Here is an 18,283-nt window from a genome sequence, read left to right as displayed (position 1 = left end):
ATTGATAAAAATGTCTGATTCACAGTAAGCCTATGGTTCTTGATAACAAACATAATAGTCCTTTAAATTTTAAACTTGTAAATAGTAAGCAATATTATTTTCAAATAGGTTTATATTTATGTGAAAGTTATAGATCTGTGTTAAGTACAATCTAAACATTTACTGATTTTAAAAAAAAAACTTAATATTTTTCTTTATATTCTGAAAAATAATACATGGGTCATTGATGATAAAAACAAGAATAAGATATTAGAATTCTTAAAATGATATTGAAATGATTTGTGACTCTTCCAAATGGTAATGCATTGATTTAGATCAGTGTATGGAGCTCCTTCTACCATTCCTTCCTGAAGCCCTAGTTAAATCTTAGGATTTGTCCGGGTCAGAGCTAGTAACTGTCTGATTGATTTAAATGCTGGATCTCACTCCAAATCCAGCTCTCTGTTCATTATAGGATACTTTCAATTATTATGAAGTACATTTTAAAGTTGGCATACTTCTCTGCATGCAACAATCTCAATCTACCTATCTTCTTCTCCCACTAAAAAAAGGGGAGAACAGGAATACCACAAAATAATTTTTCCAGAGATTTTGTCATTGTTGGTATCTTAAATCTACCCATCCCCATCTAGGGCAAATATGCCCATGCATATTTCTAGTTTTTTTTTTTTTTCCTGCTGAGCCTTAAGTTCATATAGATAGAACTTAGTTGTATATAGCTCCTAGAAATTCTCAGTACCTAAGAAATACAAGTTATTTAGATTTTTTATATGTAACATTTTTTACATCAGCCAAATACTGTTTTTTCTTTTTTGATATTAAAAAAGACCAACTCGGGGCAGCTAGGTGGCACAGTGGATAAAGCACTGGCCCTGGAGTCAGGAGTACCTGGGTTCAAGTCCAGTCTCGGACACTTAATAATTACCTAGCTGTGTGGCCTTGGGCAAGACACTTAACCCCGTTTGCCTGGCAAAAACCTAAAAAAAAAAAAAAAAAGACCAACTCATCTTATTCAAAATGTAAACAATAAAATTTTCCCAAGAGATGTTTTTTCCTTCATATCCCAAAGGTGACTTCAAACTCTTTATTCTTTCCTCGCCAAAACCAAATATCTAAAAAATATGACTATACTTATAATACTTTTTTAATATTAGGCAAGAGTTTATAAATTTAAGCAAAATAAAGAAATTTGCATTAAAGAAATCTCTCTGGACATCTAAGGCAATTTTTCATGTACCTTTTCCCCCCCCAGTTAATTAAAGCACAAAGCTTTTATTTCCTTTTTTTCCTCCCAGAAGTTTTGTCTAATTTTATTTTTGGAGTTTCTGTTTAATTATAGTGGAATTGAATTCAGTCAGTTCTTACAGATTTATTAACAAAATAAATAATCTAATAATAAATAACAAGAAGTACCAGTATCTCTTTCAATCCTGTTGGAAAGGCAAGCAACAATACCCTTTTATGAATATTCTCCAGTAAAACCTGTCAGAATCTAAAATTAGGCCAGAATTGGTATCTCTGGACATTCTTCTCTCCTTAGGACTTGCCCTTTGCATTTTACCTTAATCTCTCAAATAAGAAGCATTTCCCTTTACTGATGAGTATTAATAAACCATGAAATTCACAGGACACAGAATCTGAACCAGATTGAATCATCTATTAAAAATTGCCTGTTTAAAGAAGATTAAGTAGCTTCTCACATTGCAGTGTCCCAACTGAATTCATTTTATTTCCAGATATAGTCATTTCAGGAAGAGTAATCATTTATTTTAATGAAGATTACAGGCACATAGGAATGCAATCTTGATTTAATTTTTACCACTCTTAAAAGGGCATTTTAATTATTACTTGTTTAAATAAAAACCCTAACTTTATAACAAGTTGTCCTATAATTTTAATCGATTCCTTTCACTCCAAATGTGGTGCCAGGACCTAAGCCCTTTGGGGGTAGTTAATGCCTCTGTAAAATTGGAGTTGTTAGTGGAAATACTTACTACATGTCTAAACCATGTGTTCTCCAACCCCCTACCCCCTTCCCCCTCTTCTAGGATGCATGTATGTTGTCTCTGGGTAATATTATTAACCAGTCTTTTAAAATAGTCTAGTCTGAAATGGGAAAAAAAAATAATAAGAATCTCTTTTAATTTCTTTGACACTTATAGTAACTTGTAATATTAAGTAGGGCATGTAATGTTTACAGAATTTTTCTTAAAATTTCCACTTGTATTCTCTTTTCATTTTTTGAGGTGACTTGCATTCTAGACTTTGTTTAAATATTATTGAAATTGATTTTTTAAAAGCTTCATGCCCTGGTAATTTACATGTTTTATTTTACAACTGGTACTCAACATAAAAAATAATTTCTAATGAACATGTGTTAGAGAGGATCATATTTCTAAACAGACTTGTCTCTTAGTTACTGGAATAGCTCCTGTCTGATGTAATTTTTCAAACCATTATGAGTCTACATTTCAAAAGTGTAAGGGAGACAGGAAAAGAAGTAGAGCTCTAAAAATGGAACATGATTGCCCAAATGACATTTGTCTCTTCTTTATTTTGTATAATAAATGTCAAAATGCTAAGTTTTTATTTTGCTTTTTAAATCAGCATTTAGGAGTATATTGTGATAGAACACGATTGTTACCTCAACAAACAATACTCAAAGCTCTAAGAGAAATCCGCAGGATGACTTAGCTTGATTAAATCCATAGAATATTGGCGTAATTTAAATTTATTACATGGCATAAAAGAAAAAAATACTGGGATGGGAGATCTGAATTCTATGTTCACTCTGCTATAACACTATATATATATATATATATATATATATATGTATGTATATATATGTATACACATGTGTGTGTATGTAACTTTCATTTATATTCCTTGCCACACCTTTAACATGAGAGGTACCTCTGTCTACCTGAATCAGACTAGCTCTGCTGTCCTTTACAGCTTTTAATATTCTGTTATCTCTCTGGTCCTGTATTTGTCAGTTTTTACTTTTTATTTTTTCCTTTTAATTCATATGGCCCTTGGGAAGTCACTTTCTGTCTGTTCCTTAGTTCCTTAATTTTCTAATTTCTGTAGTAAGTTAGACTAAAGGTCAAGAACTTGGATGGAAAAAAAATTATATCTTTATTTTTACCTATCTCTAAATGAAATTTACCATTTCCTTCAATTATTTAAAAATATTTTTTCTGAGAAGGGTTTTGCAAGATTGCCAAAGGGCTCCATGATACAAAAAATGGTTAAAAACCCCTTGACTGAATGAATCTTTCTAGCCCTAAATTCTCTGACCCATTCAATAATCAGAACCCTTGTGAATACAGTAAACTCTATGAGGTTGCCCTTTCTGTATTGTGAGAAATGAGATAATGTGGTCCCAGCACCTTCATTTTGCAAGTAGACAAACTAAGGTTTAGGGGTAGCATTGTGTTGAGAACTACACAGTTACTGAGTGGTAGTAATAGGAATGGATATCAAATATCAAATAAATAAATAAATATTTGTATCCAGTGGAAACAAAGCAAATAAATTGATGCTTTTTAAACTCACCATATTCCCTAATCCCTCACTTCCCACCAAGACTAATTTGAAAAAAACAATCTCACTTCTTAGACATAAAGTTCAATCTTATTCCCCAGAGATAACATGTCAGCTACTTGATTTCAGACTTAGACAAATAAATACAAAGCTCTAGAATATCCTAATTAGTTAAGGCTATTTTGTCCTCATTTTAGTGTTTGATGCTCATTTGTATCTAAATCTGCATCCTGTGTCACTTGGTACTACCTAAGAATAGGTCTGGGAGTAGGGAAATGGTGGACACTGAAGATGAGTCTTGTGATATGATAGACTGAATCAGTCAACACTGCCAGGAGAGGGGGAACCAGAATACACTAGTATTTGGAGATTTTTGTGTGAATTACTTGATGGCTCCCAGTGTTTAAGGACTGAGTATTATTTAGTAAATAGTGACAACAGAGAAGCCTAAGACCTTCTGAATAGGAAAATAGATCAGTAAGCCAATTGCTTCAACCTGCACCACAGATCATGGCATAACAGAAAGATCACATTTGAAGTAGAAAGTCTTGGCTCAAATTCAGCTCTGCAATATGGTATTGTTAAAATTCTGTTCTTGAAGTCAGTAGTACCTGAGTTCAAATCTTGTCTGACATTTACAAGACATGTAACCATGGTCACCTAATCTCTAAACTCAGGTTCCTTATCTGTAAAATAAAAGGGGCCTGGGCATGATGGACCCATGCCTATAAGTTTCTATTGCAGTGAATGAGTTTAGTGGATCTCTTGATTTCAGGAATTCAGGGAATATAGGGAAGCTAAAGTGAGTATCAACACTAATAAGTCTAGGCCTAAGGACTTCCTCTAGGAGCAGAAGACTACTAGGCCTCCAGAAGATTTATAAACCAGCACAGATCAGAAAAACAACAGGTTAATATATTTTTGCTCATCAGCATTGAGATCATTGCCCAAGGGGCACTTCTAGCTTAGGTGAAGTGGAAAGACTCAGTCTCAAAGTATAAAATAAAATGAGAGTGTTACACTTGATGTTCTCTAGTCCCCTTCAGCTTTAGAGGTATGGTCTCTAAACCTTTCTTAATATTTGTTTGCTCTTGAACAAGTCACTTAAATTTTCTGATCCTTAAGTGAATTAGGGGGCTGATCCTAGGTCCTTTTAAATTTAAAGTTTTGTGGTGCTATTAAAGGATACAGGTGATTGACTTTTAGTGATATGTTAAAACATCTCTGAATGATTTTTAGACAAGACTATTTAAGTTCAGTTATTACTAGTGTAAGTTTTTAGAGAGGTCTTCATGTGAGAAAGAGGAATTGAATCATAAAAGCAGACCAATAAAGGAAAAACTATAGGGAGACACATTTCTCCTTAGGTGGGAAAACTCACTGGCAATTCATATTGACCAAAAGTATATGGGACTTCTGATAAAGTCACTGAAGCTCTTCAGCCCAAACTGGATTGTTAGTTGCTCCAGATGTTATAAAATGGACACATATTAACCTTAATATTCTAAGTTTGACACACTATGAGTAGCCTACATTTATGTAGCGGTTCTCCACTTTCCAAAGTACTGTTTGAATCCTGCCTCAGACAATTGTTAGCTATTTGACTCTGGACAAGTCATTTAACATCAGCCTTAGTTTTTTCTTCCATAAAATAGAGGTGGTAATAGCACCAATCTTTGTTGTATGAATCAAATTAGGCAACACTAGTGAAATGCTTTGCAAACTTTAAAGAGCTATATAAATGTTAGCTGTTATTATCTTAAACTTAAAAAGTTGACTGGAACCCTGGTCATTAAGTGAATTGGCAATACTTATTTTGCCTATTCTCAACCTACCTAGGTTTTTCTTCACTTTGTAACAGTTTCTCTTTGTTATACAAATATTCTGTTAGTTCTTAAGAGCATAGCTTTAACCTTTCTTTTTTGTGGAATTAGTGTTCTCTTTCCCACAGTACTATCTATTGATTCTGTTGTCCCTCGCTCTTCTAGGAAAACAATTTTCCTTTCTAGTAGTGCACTGCTTCCTTATTATTTATTTATATGGTAGTTTCATAGAACTCTAAACCCATAACAAATTTATTGATGGTCATGTAATACTAAATTACAGGTACTCTTAAGTTTTGTAACCCAGTATATTTATGTGAAATAATTTTTACTTTTTGTTCTGCTCTTGTTCAGATGATTCAAAGTGGAATCATCTGAAACTCTTTACTAGTCTGCTTTCTAGAGGTGATTATTTGGTATTCTTCAGCTATCTTTATTCTTCTACTGATTTGAAGCCTCTATATTTTAGCCCATTAGTTTTAGCCAATCACTTGGATGTGTTTTATCTTGCTGCACATTTCCTGCCAACCACCCACACAGTCACTCTCTTAGCTCTTTTTCAAACATGAATTTAAAAGTTCTCTTTAAATAAAACTATGTCCTTTTCCCTCTCCTTTAAATTTTTTTTTTCTAGATTGGACTTCCTTTGATTCCATAACTTCTTTCAATTTGTTTTAATTTTATACATTTTCTTTAATGTGACACATGCATCCTCAAACATTTCTTAAGAAAGACAGATATAATTTGATGTAATTGTTTCTACTAGGTTAAAAGAAAAGATCCAAGACTTTTTTAGCAGCAGCTTTTTTCAACCATGACCTTCCTCTCTAAACATTCAGTTCTTTCTAAACTAGTTATTTCCACTTCTTGACAGTTCCTTATAGTAGTTTTGGTATGGGTAAAATCTTTAAATAACTGAACTGGATACAGAAGAGTAGGCAAAGGGATGTATATCTGATTCCATAACATAATCACTGACCACAGTTTTTAAAGTTGAGAAATAGTATGTTATAGAAAAAACTTAAGGCATCATAATCCAGGGTTCAAATTCCAAGTCTGCTACTTATTACCTGCACTTACTACCCGTATTATTCTATTTAAATCATTTTAATCTCTCGAGGTCTCAATATACTTATCTACAAATTGGGGGAAGGACTGTTGAGTTTTCGATTAGATATCCTCTAAAATTCCTTTCACTTCTCAGTCTATGACCTTAGTCACTCTCTGAGCTTAAGTTTCCTCATCCATAATATAGTATTTATATCACAGGGCTAATGAGAGGACTAAATGAGAAAATATGAATTCCCAGTGCTTGGCAAAACTTAAAGAGTTATGGGTCTGTGAGATATTGCTTACTCTTCTCGAATTTTCCCATTTACTGTGATTTTTCAAGTTCTCATCAGACAATAGACTGAAAGTTCTGGGATAGGCCCAAACTTAGCAGAATCCTAGTTCCTTATTGCAGTGATATGAATACTGGTTTTGGAGTCAGGGGAAACTAGGTTCAATTAATACCTCTAGTACTTACTGTGTGTGACCTCTCTGAACCTCAGTTTCCAGCTTGTCACCAGCTTGAAGGGAACTTGGAAGTCATCTAGTCAAATCTGTAATTTAAAAAATGAGGAAACTAAGGCTCAGAGAAGTTACATGACTTATTACTCAGGGTGAGATTGGTCTTCTGCTGCTGAGATCCTAGCAAGGGAGCATTCTGATCTGGAAAGAGGATCCTAGGTACAGAGTAAAGTTGGAGTGATGATTGGAGAAATTATTCCCAGAGAGCAGGCTTGCACATCAACTTTTAATTATGGAGCATTCATTTGGTTTTCAATCCTCTCATTCTTTTACTTGCATTTGTGACCTTTCTTCATTGAGACCATTAAGGAAAATACCATCCAGGTTCAAGACAATTCTAGGAACTTTGATTGTCACTCATGGCTGAAAGCATCTAGGTCTAACCAAAGAGCATCCTATTATTCCCACTTGGAAGTGGTAGTTGCTTGTAACTTCTAAATTATTGGAAATAACATGATAAGAGGGGGAAATTATCAGAGTTAGAATATCAAGATTCAGACCCCAGTTTTACAGAGAAAGCTGTGAAAATAATTTTTAAAGGAAAAAGACCTAGTGATTTGTATTTTGAAGGGATTGAAGGCATTTGTATCTTAAAGATACAACTGAATGTTGTATTTCTATCCAAGAAATGGCAGCTTGGGTCACATTTGCTTTTAAAAAGTGAAATATTTCACATTTTTTAATAACTGTTTTGGTCAGTGGTATTATATCGTCATGCTACATACCACATGGAAGGAAAAATCTAACTCTTACAAATTCGGGGTGTCCACATTCAGGAATGATGTATGGGAAAAACCCTTATAGGGAAGAAGGAAGGGCTTTGTTTATTTCCCCCCATTAGTCATGTTGTGTAATAGCAGAATAAGAGAAAATCTATTCTTCAGTTCAAGAATTTGTTTGTTTAAAATAATTCAAGGTATAATTGATGAGAGACAGATACAGAATGGCATAGAGTGTTGGAGGAAACTTAGATCATTTGGACATTTTACAAATGAGGAAACTAAAGACAAAGCCAGAACTAAAGCTTAATAATCCTAATAGTAAGCATTTTATATATGCTTTAAGGTTTACAAAGGACTACAAATAATATCTCATTTTCTCTTCATAGCAGTCCTGGGAGATTGGTGTTACTATTTTCTCCATTTTATAAATGAGAAAACTGAGGGAGGCATTGTCTGTGACTTACCTTAAGAGTCACTTATTTATCAAGTATCTGATACAAGATTAAAATTCATGTCTTCTATCTCAAAGTCCCCATACTCTATCCACTTTTCTGTATAGCTTTCTAGCCCTAAGCTTTAGAAAAAATTGGGTCATCTATACTATTTCTTTTTAGATTTTCCCCTTGAAAAGCACAGGAGTGCTTATATGTATGATACGTAAAGTATCATACTGAATCTAAACTTATCCTCTTTCTTGTCATAGGTATTCTACCCCAGCAGAGATGGCACGAAGATCCCAATGTTCATTGTGCATAAGAAAGGAATTAAATTAGATGGCTCTCATCCTGCTTTCTTGTATGGCTATGGGGGCTTCAATATATCTATTACACCAAGCTACAGGTAAATGTAAAATTCTCTTGCGACCTCAGTTTTGTTTGTTATCCCAATTTATAGATTCCTATAGTAGGACCATCATACTGTATTAGGTTTAGTTACCTTTAAAGAAATTTTAAAGTATTTTCATTTGGGGACTTTTTAAGGTAATTTTATTTAGAGATTCTAATTATCTGTGGATTTAATAATCATGCTAAAAATCATTTCCTTTCCCTGGTATAATGTCCTCATTAATGTGTACTTGTTTTCTAGTGTTTTGTTTTCTGAACAGTCTCTAGTTTTTGAAATATAAAGAGCAATGGAAATACTTTTAATGTCAGTAAAGATTTATTCTGCAGGAAATTGAAAGCTGAATATTTATTATAGAAATCTTATTTCTGTTCTCTTCATTTGTTTTAACATGATTTGCATCACAGTATCATGGACTTGAAAGATGGAAGGGATCTTGGAAGTCAATTAGTTCATCCCTCATACTTTATAGTTAGAAATATAGAACTCAGAAAGATAGAATGGCTTATAAACAGAGTTTGGATTTAAACCCAGGTCCCATGACTCCATCCAGTACTCTTTTCATTGTACTACTTACATTTGAAAAAAGCCATGATCCTGATTGTTGATGACAGCTTGATTAGCTTCCTACTTGAATCACAGACTTTACAGTCAGTGTTAGGAATTGCTTTAATGAACATTTATTAGAGTGTCTGTTCCTTGCGAGGAATAGTAAGCAAAGGACACAATATTGCTTTATTTCTGTCCATGTCCTATCTTCAACACAACTTATTTGAGAAAGAAATATCTTTACTCCTTATTCAAATATTCCTAATTTATTTACTCCAGAAGTTTTTAGCATTTAAAACTGGATTGGATCCTTAGAAATCATATAACTTAAGTAACAAGACTCCACATCTTAGAATCTTCAGGCTTGTATAATTGGTAATGTAGTTTGGGGACAGACTATAGATTATGTGAATGGTGATAAGGTTATGTCCTCCTTGTAGGTCAGTCCTGATATGGAAGCACCCTAATATTGTAGGCTTGTTATTATTAGATTCCAGATAGCAGCTCTTGCTGTCAGGATATCTTGCAGAGAAAATGATGTCTTATATAATTGTTACACACTTCATCACATTCAATATTCAGTACATTTTCTATGCAGAGTATTACCATTCTCTTATTTAAATTTTCAAATAATTATTTTTCCAACTATTCTTCTCCCATTATTTCTATGAATATTTTCTGGTACTTTTAAAAATTCACATTATCCAGACTTGAGTCATTTCATGTAGACAATCATATATCCTTTTTCTTTTCTCTGCAAACTTAACTTTAATTTCCTGTTCCATTTTTAAAAAAAAGAGTATGTCCCCTTAAACAATTGGTTTAGTTTTTTGTTCTTAAATAAAAGATCTTTACATACAATTATTTGAAATTCAGCTTTTTACAAAGTAATTCTCTATCTTTCCCCCCTCTCAAAATATGGAGTTTAGTTCCTAGGCTTTCCCACCTTTAAATGCTTTTGACTCAATTATAGAATATTATTTGAAATCTATACAATATCTTTGTTATATATGTCCCCATCTAATGAATGTATTGTGAACTCTGTAAATTTAGATTAGACCGTCCATTTCAACATAGACTGTAAAATCAAATTCAAGTAATATATGAACTTCTACCAACATTGTTCACAGCTTTTTATTGAGTACCTACTATGATGTAACTTGTTGGGATATAAAGGCACTCCTTGTTCTTATGGGGCTTACTATCTAGCTGTCACTGCAGAACAGTTATAGATATATAAAAAGATATATATATATATATATATATATATATATATATATATATATATATATATAGCCTTTGACATTATCAAGGAATAGACTCAAAGATTCCCCAAGAATTGAATAATTTGGAGTCCTCATAGTAGATTAAGAGAAACTAAGGGGAGAATCATCCCTGAGAATGGTTGAGTGTGAAAAACTTTTTTCCTTTTATCTTCTGACTTTTCCCATTTACATAACTGTTTATTAGAGTTAATTCCAACAAGATATTCTGAATGTTCTTTTTAAAGCTTTACTCTTTACTTTTGTTTGTTAACAATTAAAAAAGCAACACAGTTTGTACCCTCAGAAAACTTATTTAGTAGAGGGTGTTAAAATGTATTCAGATAACTATAATCTCAGCTAAAATTTGCGGAGATCCTTAAATAATAAGATAAAAAGTTTGAACTTCAGCTGTTAGGTAAAGGGAAGCCACTGCTTTTTTTTTCTGAGGTGATACAAATCGTATTTTATAGGAACTTGGCTATGGATATAATATATAGGACATATTGAAGGGGGAAAACTGGAAAAGGGGAATTAACAATAATAACTAGCTTTTATATAGTGCCTACTATGTACCAGTCACTATGCTCAGCTAGTAATTTTACAGTTAGAAAACTCTGGCATATGGTTAACCAGCTCAAATATTCAAGTGGATCTATGAGCACAACAGTATGAAAGTTCCCTCTAAAGATTGAGCTTAGAAGACATCTCTGCTCTCCAACTATGACTTGCCCATTTACTGCTTCCTAATTTCATCATGGGGAATCCATCTAACAGGTTTCTGACCTTTTTTCCTGAAATCCTAAAAACTATCAATAAAGTACTATGACCTTCTACCTGTCATCCCTTGTCCTCATCACATATAAAACTCTTCTCTTAACTGTAAAATATTGGAATTAAAAAAAGATGGACTTATGTCTTTATTATAAACTTGAAGCCATTTTAAAAGAAAAAACTGCAATTTCTTGGACATGATCCAGTCTACTAACAGATCAACTGTTCTCCTCAAAATGTTTGTCTCAGGGGTGGCTAGGTGGTGTAGTGGATAAAGCACCAGCCCTGGAGTCAGGAGTACCTGGGTTCAAATCCAGTCTCAGACACTTAATAATTACCTAGCTGTGTGGCCTTAGGCAAGCCACTTAATCCTGTTTGCCTTGCAAAAACCTAAAAAAAAAAAAAAAAAAAAAAAGTTTGTCTCTCTCCAAGTAGTCTCCTCTATAATTCTCTGGATCTTGGAATAGAATAATAGAGTCACTGTCTATATAATGAAACCATTAGTCTAATTTGGATGAAAATGTATATATGAAACGGATGAGAGTAGGTTTGTGTTATCAGGTGAAATAGAGTTTGAACTTTATGTAATGGGTATTTGAGAACTATTTTTTGAATGAAGAGTGATATTCTATTAATATAAAGTTTTGGGGAGAGAAGACTTGTAAGCAAAGATGTCTAGCAAATAATTGATAAAATGGGACTGGGAACTGTAACCTAAAAAGGACAAGCATCATGTACCTTTAATTCTGTATAGTTCTTCTTCTTAAAATAAATGCTTTCTAAATATTTCATAACTTAAAGTAGCAAAATATATTAGGAACATTCCAAAAATATGATAGTAATGACCTTTGCTAAGACTTTTAGCTGCCAGAATTATTTAATACAAATATTTTTTTTAAAAAAATGCATTCATTTTAATCAGTAGTCCCTGTTTCATATTCACACATTCTATTTTATGATTAGTGCTAGTCTACATAATGATATATTTTCAAATATAAAGAAATGAAAAGCACTATGTATTCAAACAAAAATTTGTAGCTGTGCTTTATAACCAGATGTCACTCAGGAACAATTATTTATTTACTCTGATCAAATTATAGTGTCATATGATCATTCTGGGCTCCTTGTTTACATGATGCCACATGTAGCAAACTATTTTTTTGTTTAGGATGCAGTTTTTGTCTTTGAGAGAAAAGAAAGTAACATTCGCATCTAGAAAAATAACTAAAAACATTGTTCTTTTTGTTTGTTTCACAGTGTATCCAGGCTTATTTTTGTGAGGCACATGGGTGGTGTGCTAGCTATAGCTAACATCAGAGGAGGGGGTGAATATGGAGAGACCTGGCACAAAGGTAAGGCGCTTGCTCCCCCCCCCCCCATGGTATTCTAATCAAGAATAACTGTGGTTTTTATTTTTCTGTTTCTATCTCTCCCTCAGCCTAACCTTGTTGACAAAGAAAATATATGCATCCCTGCACATGCATCAATAGTTACTCCTTTTTGTTAAGCTAACTTTCCCACCTATGCTTTTATAATTAGAATGTATACTAGTTAGGTTTCAGAGCAATTTTTCCAAAAAAATAAACAAAATTGTTTTCATTATCAATTTCTTTAAAGTTATACTATATGGAGGGCTTCTTTGTTGAGTTGGGTTCCTAGTTTGCTGAACTATTTTTTTCTTTTATTCTTTAATATAAGGAATGATTCCTTTTTTTTTTTTTTGCAAGGCAATGGGGTTAGGTGGCTTGCCCAAGGCCACTCAGCTAGGTAATTATTAAGTGTCTGAGACCGAATTTGAACTCAGGTATTCCTGACTCCAGGGACGGTGCTCTATCCACTGTGCCACCTAGCCACCCCTAAGGAATGATTCTTGAGAACGGAACTATAGGTGGCACAGAAACAAAGGTTATCAATGAAAATATTTTTAAAGTCGTGTTTAAGATGACCCTTTGAAAAAATTTACACACACACAGACACACACACACACACGTACTTTTGAGTGAGAAACTAAATTTCTTTTTTGTCCCCTCCTTCAGTGTTATCCTTTTTTTAAAGTTATCCTGTGGCTCACAGTTTCAAGATGAATGATTTTTCTCCTTGACTCAAAACTTTTGCTATTAGCCTTCTTTGAAATCTACTTTTTAATCCCAAACTAACAGTTGGGATTAATCTCTTGCTGTTATTTTATACAACCTAGCAGTACATTAGTATATGCACTCACTCATTTCCATCCTTCTAAATCACATGACCCAAAGGCAAATGCCTCAGTTTTCTCCTTCATATGAAACCCAATAATTAGAGAAAAGGATCATTAAATGCAAATTTGAACAACTTTAAAATAGATAGGCAAGAGCAACTAGTATCTATCAGAGTTCAGGGCTCAGCCCCCAAAGCACCAGAGCTAAAAATTTTGCCTAATTTCTATCATTTTGAAACACAATCCAAGACTAATACATTTTCCATGACCATGACTTGTTTGTTGGCTTAACTCCATTCCGAAACATAATCAAAATACTTGTTATTTCCACCATCACCACCACCCCCTGGACTCAGAGTTAAAGTGGATTCACAAGCTAGAGCTTAGCTTTAGAAACTTTCCCTAAGCCAAACTGAGATTTAGTGCTAGAGCTAGAAATGACCCAATTATTCATGGTCACTGTAAAATGATCATCTTTATAGTGTGATAAATCTGAAGCAAATCTTTTCTCTTAGAGTTGGCTGATAATTGAGCTTAAAAATATAATGGTCACTTAAAAATATTTGCTTCCATACTACAAGTGATATATCTTAAAGTTTAGTAATCATGACTGATTTCATTTCTCCCATCATTTCTTATTAAAATCTTAACATTAATTTTGATGTAAAAAAATTCTTTAATTCTATTGCTTCAAATTTAATCAAATTTTCTGCAGAAGTGGTTCATCTTAGATGCATACTTAGATATGTATCTACTTCTTGTTCATTTCATAGGCAGCTTTGATGTTGCTTTGAGGATGTGCTTGTGAATTTTGACTGTGGCCCAGAAAAGAATATCCAGAATAATGCTGTAAACTTTTCTCTTTTCATATATATAAACACCTTCTACTACATTTTCACTTAAATATTCTTCAACTGCCCCAAAATTAGCAGGGTCTCAAATCAAACTCACCATTCTTCCTTTATTCCTACCTCAAAGTCACCATTCCCTCTCATTTTGGGTCGTGGGGGCAAAAAAGTCTGATGTACACTAAAACCGAAATGAGGGAAGATAACTAGTCTAGAACTATAAAAACAGTAGTGGAGAAATGTGGGTAGAACAGCTTCCCATTCATTGAGGTTGGTGTGAATTTGTGACTTTGTTTATGAAATGACCTAAGCTTGAAATTTTATAAATAAGTGTTTAAGTAAAAGATACTGGTTGAAATACAACCTCAGTATAGTATATAGAACTGAAAGGACGACATAAAGAAGTGATTGGATGGGCAATGGCTGGAAAGCATTTCCATAAGATGGGGGGAGGTTGAAATGTTTATCCACAGCATTCTAAACCCTTGAAGAACTGAGGGCCTAGGAACTAATAATAAGAATGACCATATTCATATATAATATAACTGATTTACAAAATGTTTCAAGCACATACCCCTTTGGGTAGGTAATGCAGAACTTAGGCAGTTCATTAAATGAACAACCAATTACCCTGATCTTATTTTAGAAGAAAGGATCATAGACACGCTATACCTCTGAAATTAAGACATTTTACTAAATAAGAATTCAATCAATTCAGCATTTCTGAACTTTGGATTTTTGTTTTGTCATATCAGCTTGACTTCTACAAAATGGTAGTGTTTCTCTTTGAAAAATTTCATGTTCTCATTTGTCTGTCACCTGAGAGCCATCCTCATAGCAGTAGATAACTAGACTTGGAGCCAGGTAACTTGAGTTGGAATTCTGCCTCAAATATTAGGTTCATAGGCAGGCAAAAACATTGCAGAATCTGAACTTAGTGTCCCCATCTACAAAATAAGGAAAATAATACTGGGACTACCTTTATTTTACTTGTTTTCTGCCTGACATTAATCTTGCATGTGAATTACAAATTATTAGGCCTGAAAGATATCATAGAATCATGGATTTATCCATCTGTCAACAAGCATGAATCATGCTAAATCCTGAGGCTGGAAAGACTTTACAAATAAAAAAGGTGAAATAACACTTTCCCTCTTAAATTCTGAGAGAGATAAGATATGCATGTAATGTGAAATACATGCTAGCTGTATGAACAGGGAAACTGGGCATCAGGCAGGGTTGACATAGAAATGCCACTAGAATTACATTTTAACAGAAACAAAGGATTATAAGAAATGGTACATTTGAGGCATAGGGAACAAACAATGCAAAGTCCCAAAGATGGAGATAGAAAAGTAAGTAGATGGCCAGGGTGTATGGAGAGAGGGAGTAGACCTGAAAACTAGAACCTGGGACCTCAGATCTTATATGAGAAGAAATAGAGTTCTGGAGTATTGAAATTACTTACCTAAGATCATACAGCTAATTAATGGCAGAAAAAGAACTAGAACTGATTTCCTATTTCCTATGGTACAATTTTCTTTCTACCATGCTATATAGTTGAGTCTAGTTGAATGTGACAATTTCCAGTCATATGTTTTATTACTCATTTAACATTCGTCTAAATTTAATGTTTGTTGTAAAGACAAATAACTCTGAAAAACTTTAAAACTCTAATGCAGTGACCAACTACAATTCCAGAAGACCAATGAAACATGCTACCCAGCAGAGAGGAATACATGTTTCAGTTACAGCTATTATGGGAATTTGTTTTGATTGACTTTCTATATTTATCACACGTTTTATTTATTTTCTCAATTGTAAAGGGAAGACAAAAAAGTTCCTCCCTATCCACCCCCCACAAAAAAAAGATAAAAAAGGATAGAGTATCTAGCATTGAAACATTTTTTAAATGCAAAGAAGAAAGAAAAAGGAAGATCAAAAGTATCTTAGATGAGTAGGACAATTTTGAAAGTTAAGGCTGTATTAATGATATATTTACAAAGAAAAGCAAGATATAAATGAGAGAAATATAGTTTTATCCCAGTCTCCTGAGACCTTTGAGAATAAGACCTGAGGTGTCCCGGGTTCTATTTTTACAAATACTTCCTCCCTCCATATATCTTTTTCTGTTCTGTCTAACATGGAAATTTTCATTTGATATTTTTTTAGAACTTTATTTATTTTCACATTACTGTAATAGTCTTGTTGTGAAAGTAACATAATCCCCATCTCCCACAAATATAAGGAAACCTCATGAAAAATAAAGTGAGGGGATAGAGCACCGGCCCTGGAGTCAGGAGTACCTGAGTTCAAATTCGGCCTCAGACACTTAAGAATTGCCTAGCTTTGTGGCCTTGGGAAAGCCACTTGACCCCGTTGCCTTGCAAAAAATAAAAAAATAAAAAAAATAAAGTGAAAGAAAAAAAGGAACTTTAGTCTGTATTCGGATGCCATCAACTCTTGACTCTGGAATGAATTACATTCTTTATCAAAAATCCATCAGAGTAGTTGCTTCAATATTTTGATTTTGATTTTTTTGGGGGGGTGTTCTTTGAGTTTTTGGTAAGGCAGTGGGGTTACGTGATTTGCCCAAGGTCACACAGCTAGGTTTGAGGCTAGATTTGAACTCAGGTCCTCCTGACTCCAAAGACTATCCACTGCATCACCCAACAGCCCCTTGATAATTGTTTTAAATTTTTTATTTTATTTATTTAAGGCAATGAGGTTAAATGACTTGCCCAAGTCACACAGCTAGGCAGTTATTAAGTATCTGAGTTCAGATTTGAACTCAGTTCCTCCTGACTCCAGGACTGGTGCTCTATTCATTGCATTAATATTCTTTTTAAAGGAAAATGTAATGTTGGTTTTTTTAAATTATAATTTTCACATGATTGTAAATTAATTCTTAGGTGGGATCATCAAAGATCTGTGTGATAGAATCTGATCTGTAAGTTTCTTAGTGAAAATACTAACCCACTTGTTCTATAATACAAACATTTTATTATTTAGGTCTCAAGAAAGCATTGGGGCCAAGAAAGGAGGTTTTCTGATCATTTTTTTGTGCTGAAGATTTGTTTTCTACTTTTTTTGTGAGTTTCTTTTGACTATATGGTATTTTGAGTTTTATGGAGTGAACCCTGACTCCTTTCCACTTTTGGTGTATTATAGGCGGTATCCTGGGTAAAAAGCAAAACTGTTTTGATGACTTTCAGTGTGCTGCTGAATATCTTGTAAAGGAAGGTTACACTTCACCAAAGAGATTGACAATTAATGGAGGCTCAAATGGAGGACTTTTAGTGGGTAAGATTTATATTTCTATTTGTTGTATTTGCTTTTTCATTACTAATAAGTTTTCAACGAATTTTATCTGAGGACCTTCAAATTAGCTTAGTTAGTGAAGAGTAGAAACACAAAATCTAAGTTGGTAAATAATTCAAAAATTTTTGCAATATTTCAAAATATTTGCAATACTATAGATTTTATATGTTGGGGGTAAATCACTTCATATTCATTTATTTAACAGCATTTATTCAGGGCACTGGGGATGCAAGGAAAGGCAAGTCCAGTCAGTATTCATTAAACTATACCACACTACTTTTCTTAAAATTAGCAAGTATAAAATTTGAATATGACCTTTAATTGCTGTTACTTTTCAAAGTAAATTCTTAGAATACAAGAGCTGAAAAGGGTGCCTTGGAGATAATAGCCAAATTGCTCTTATTAGTTGGGAACAGAGGCTTTGTTATAGAAGCTAGCTTGATTTTACAGAATGATTTACACATAATGAATCAAAAACATGTTAAACCTAAAAGAGAACTTGGAAATAATATTGTCCTGCCCCATTCTATTCCCCCCCCTTATTATATTTAAGACAGAGGCTTACTATATAAAAATACAAATGACACAAGTATATTTTGATAAAGGTAAAATCTTGGGTGACTGCTACAGTTTGCCATGGATAACCTACTCTTTGAGAGGCAGCAGACCTGGGAGACAGGAAGATCTAGGTTCAAATGCTACCTCAGACACCTTAAGAAATAATCAGAATTTCATAAATGATTTGTGTTGGTGTTCAATATTCCACACGTTATTGTGTCAGTTTTTCTAAGCATGAAAGGAGTAGTTACAAATGCAAGCTATTATT

General features: G+C 33.4%; 1 protein-coding gene across 1 annotated transcript in view; it reads left to right on the top strand.

Moving 5' to 3' along the window:
* The window catches only part of PREP (prolyl endopeptidase), a 164,695-nt gene that overhangs the window by 127,496 nt on the left and 18,916 nt on the right, over nucleotides 1-18,283 (top strand). The window contains exons 11-13 of the mRNA XM_074187256.1: nucleotides 8,367-8,503; nucleotides 12,349-12,443; nucleotides 17,308-17,439. Of these exons, the coding sequence (XP_074043357.1) occupies nucleotides 8,367-8,503; nucleotides 12,349-12,443; nucleotides 17,308-17,439 (364 nt within the window). The remainder of the gene's footprint in view (nucleotides 1-8,366; nucleotides 8,504-12,348; nucleotides 12,444-17,307; nucleotides 17,440-18,283) is intronic.

Source organism: Macrotis lagotis, chromosome 5, assembly GCF_037893015.1.
Source record: "Macrotis lagotis isolate mMagLag1 chromosome 5, bilby.v1.9.chrom.fasta, whole genome shotgun sequence".
Taxonomy (NCBI): domain Eukaryota; kingdom Metazoa; phylum Chordata; class Mammalia; order Peramelemorphia; family Peramelidae; genus Macrotis; species Macrotis lagotis.
The sequence above is the reverse complement of the archived record's forward strand: the minus strand, read 5'-3'. Positions and strand labels throughout refer to the sequence as shown.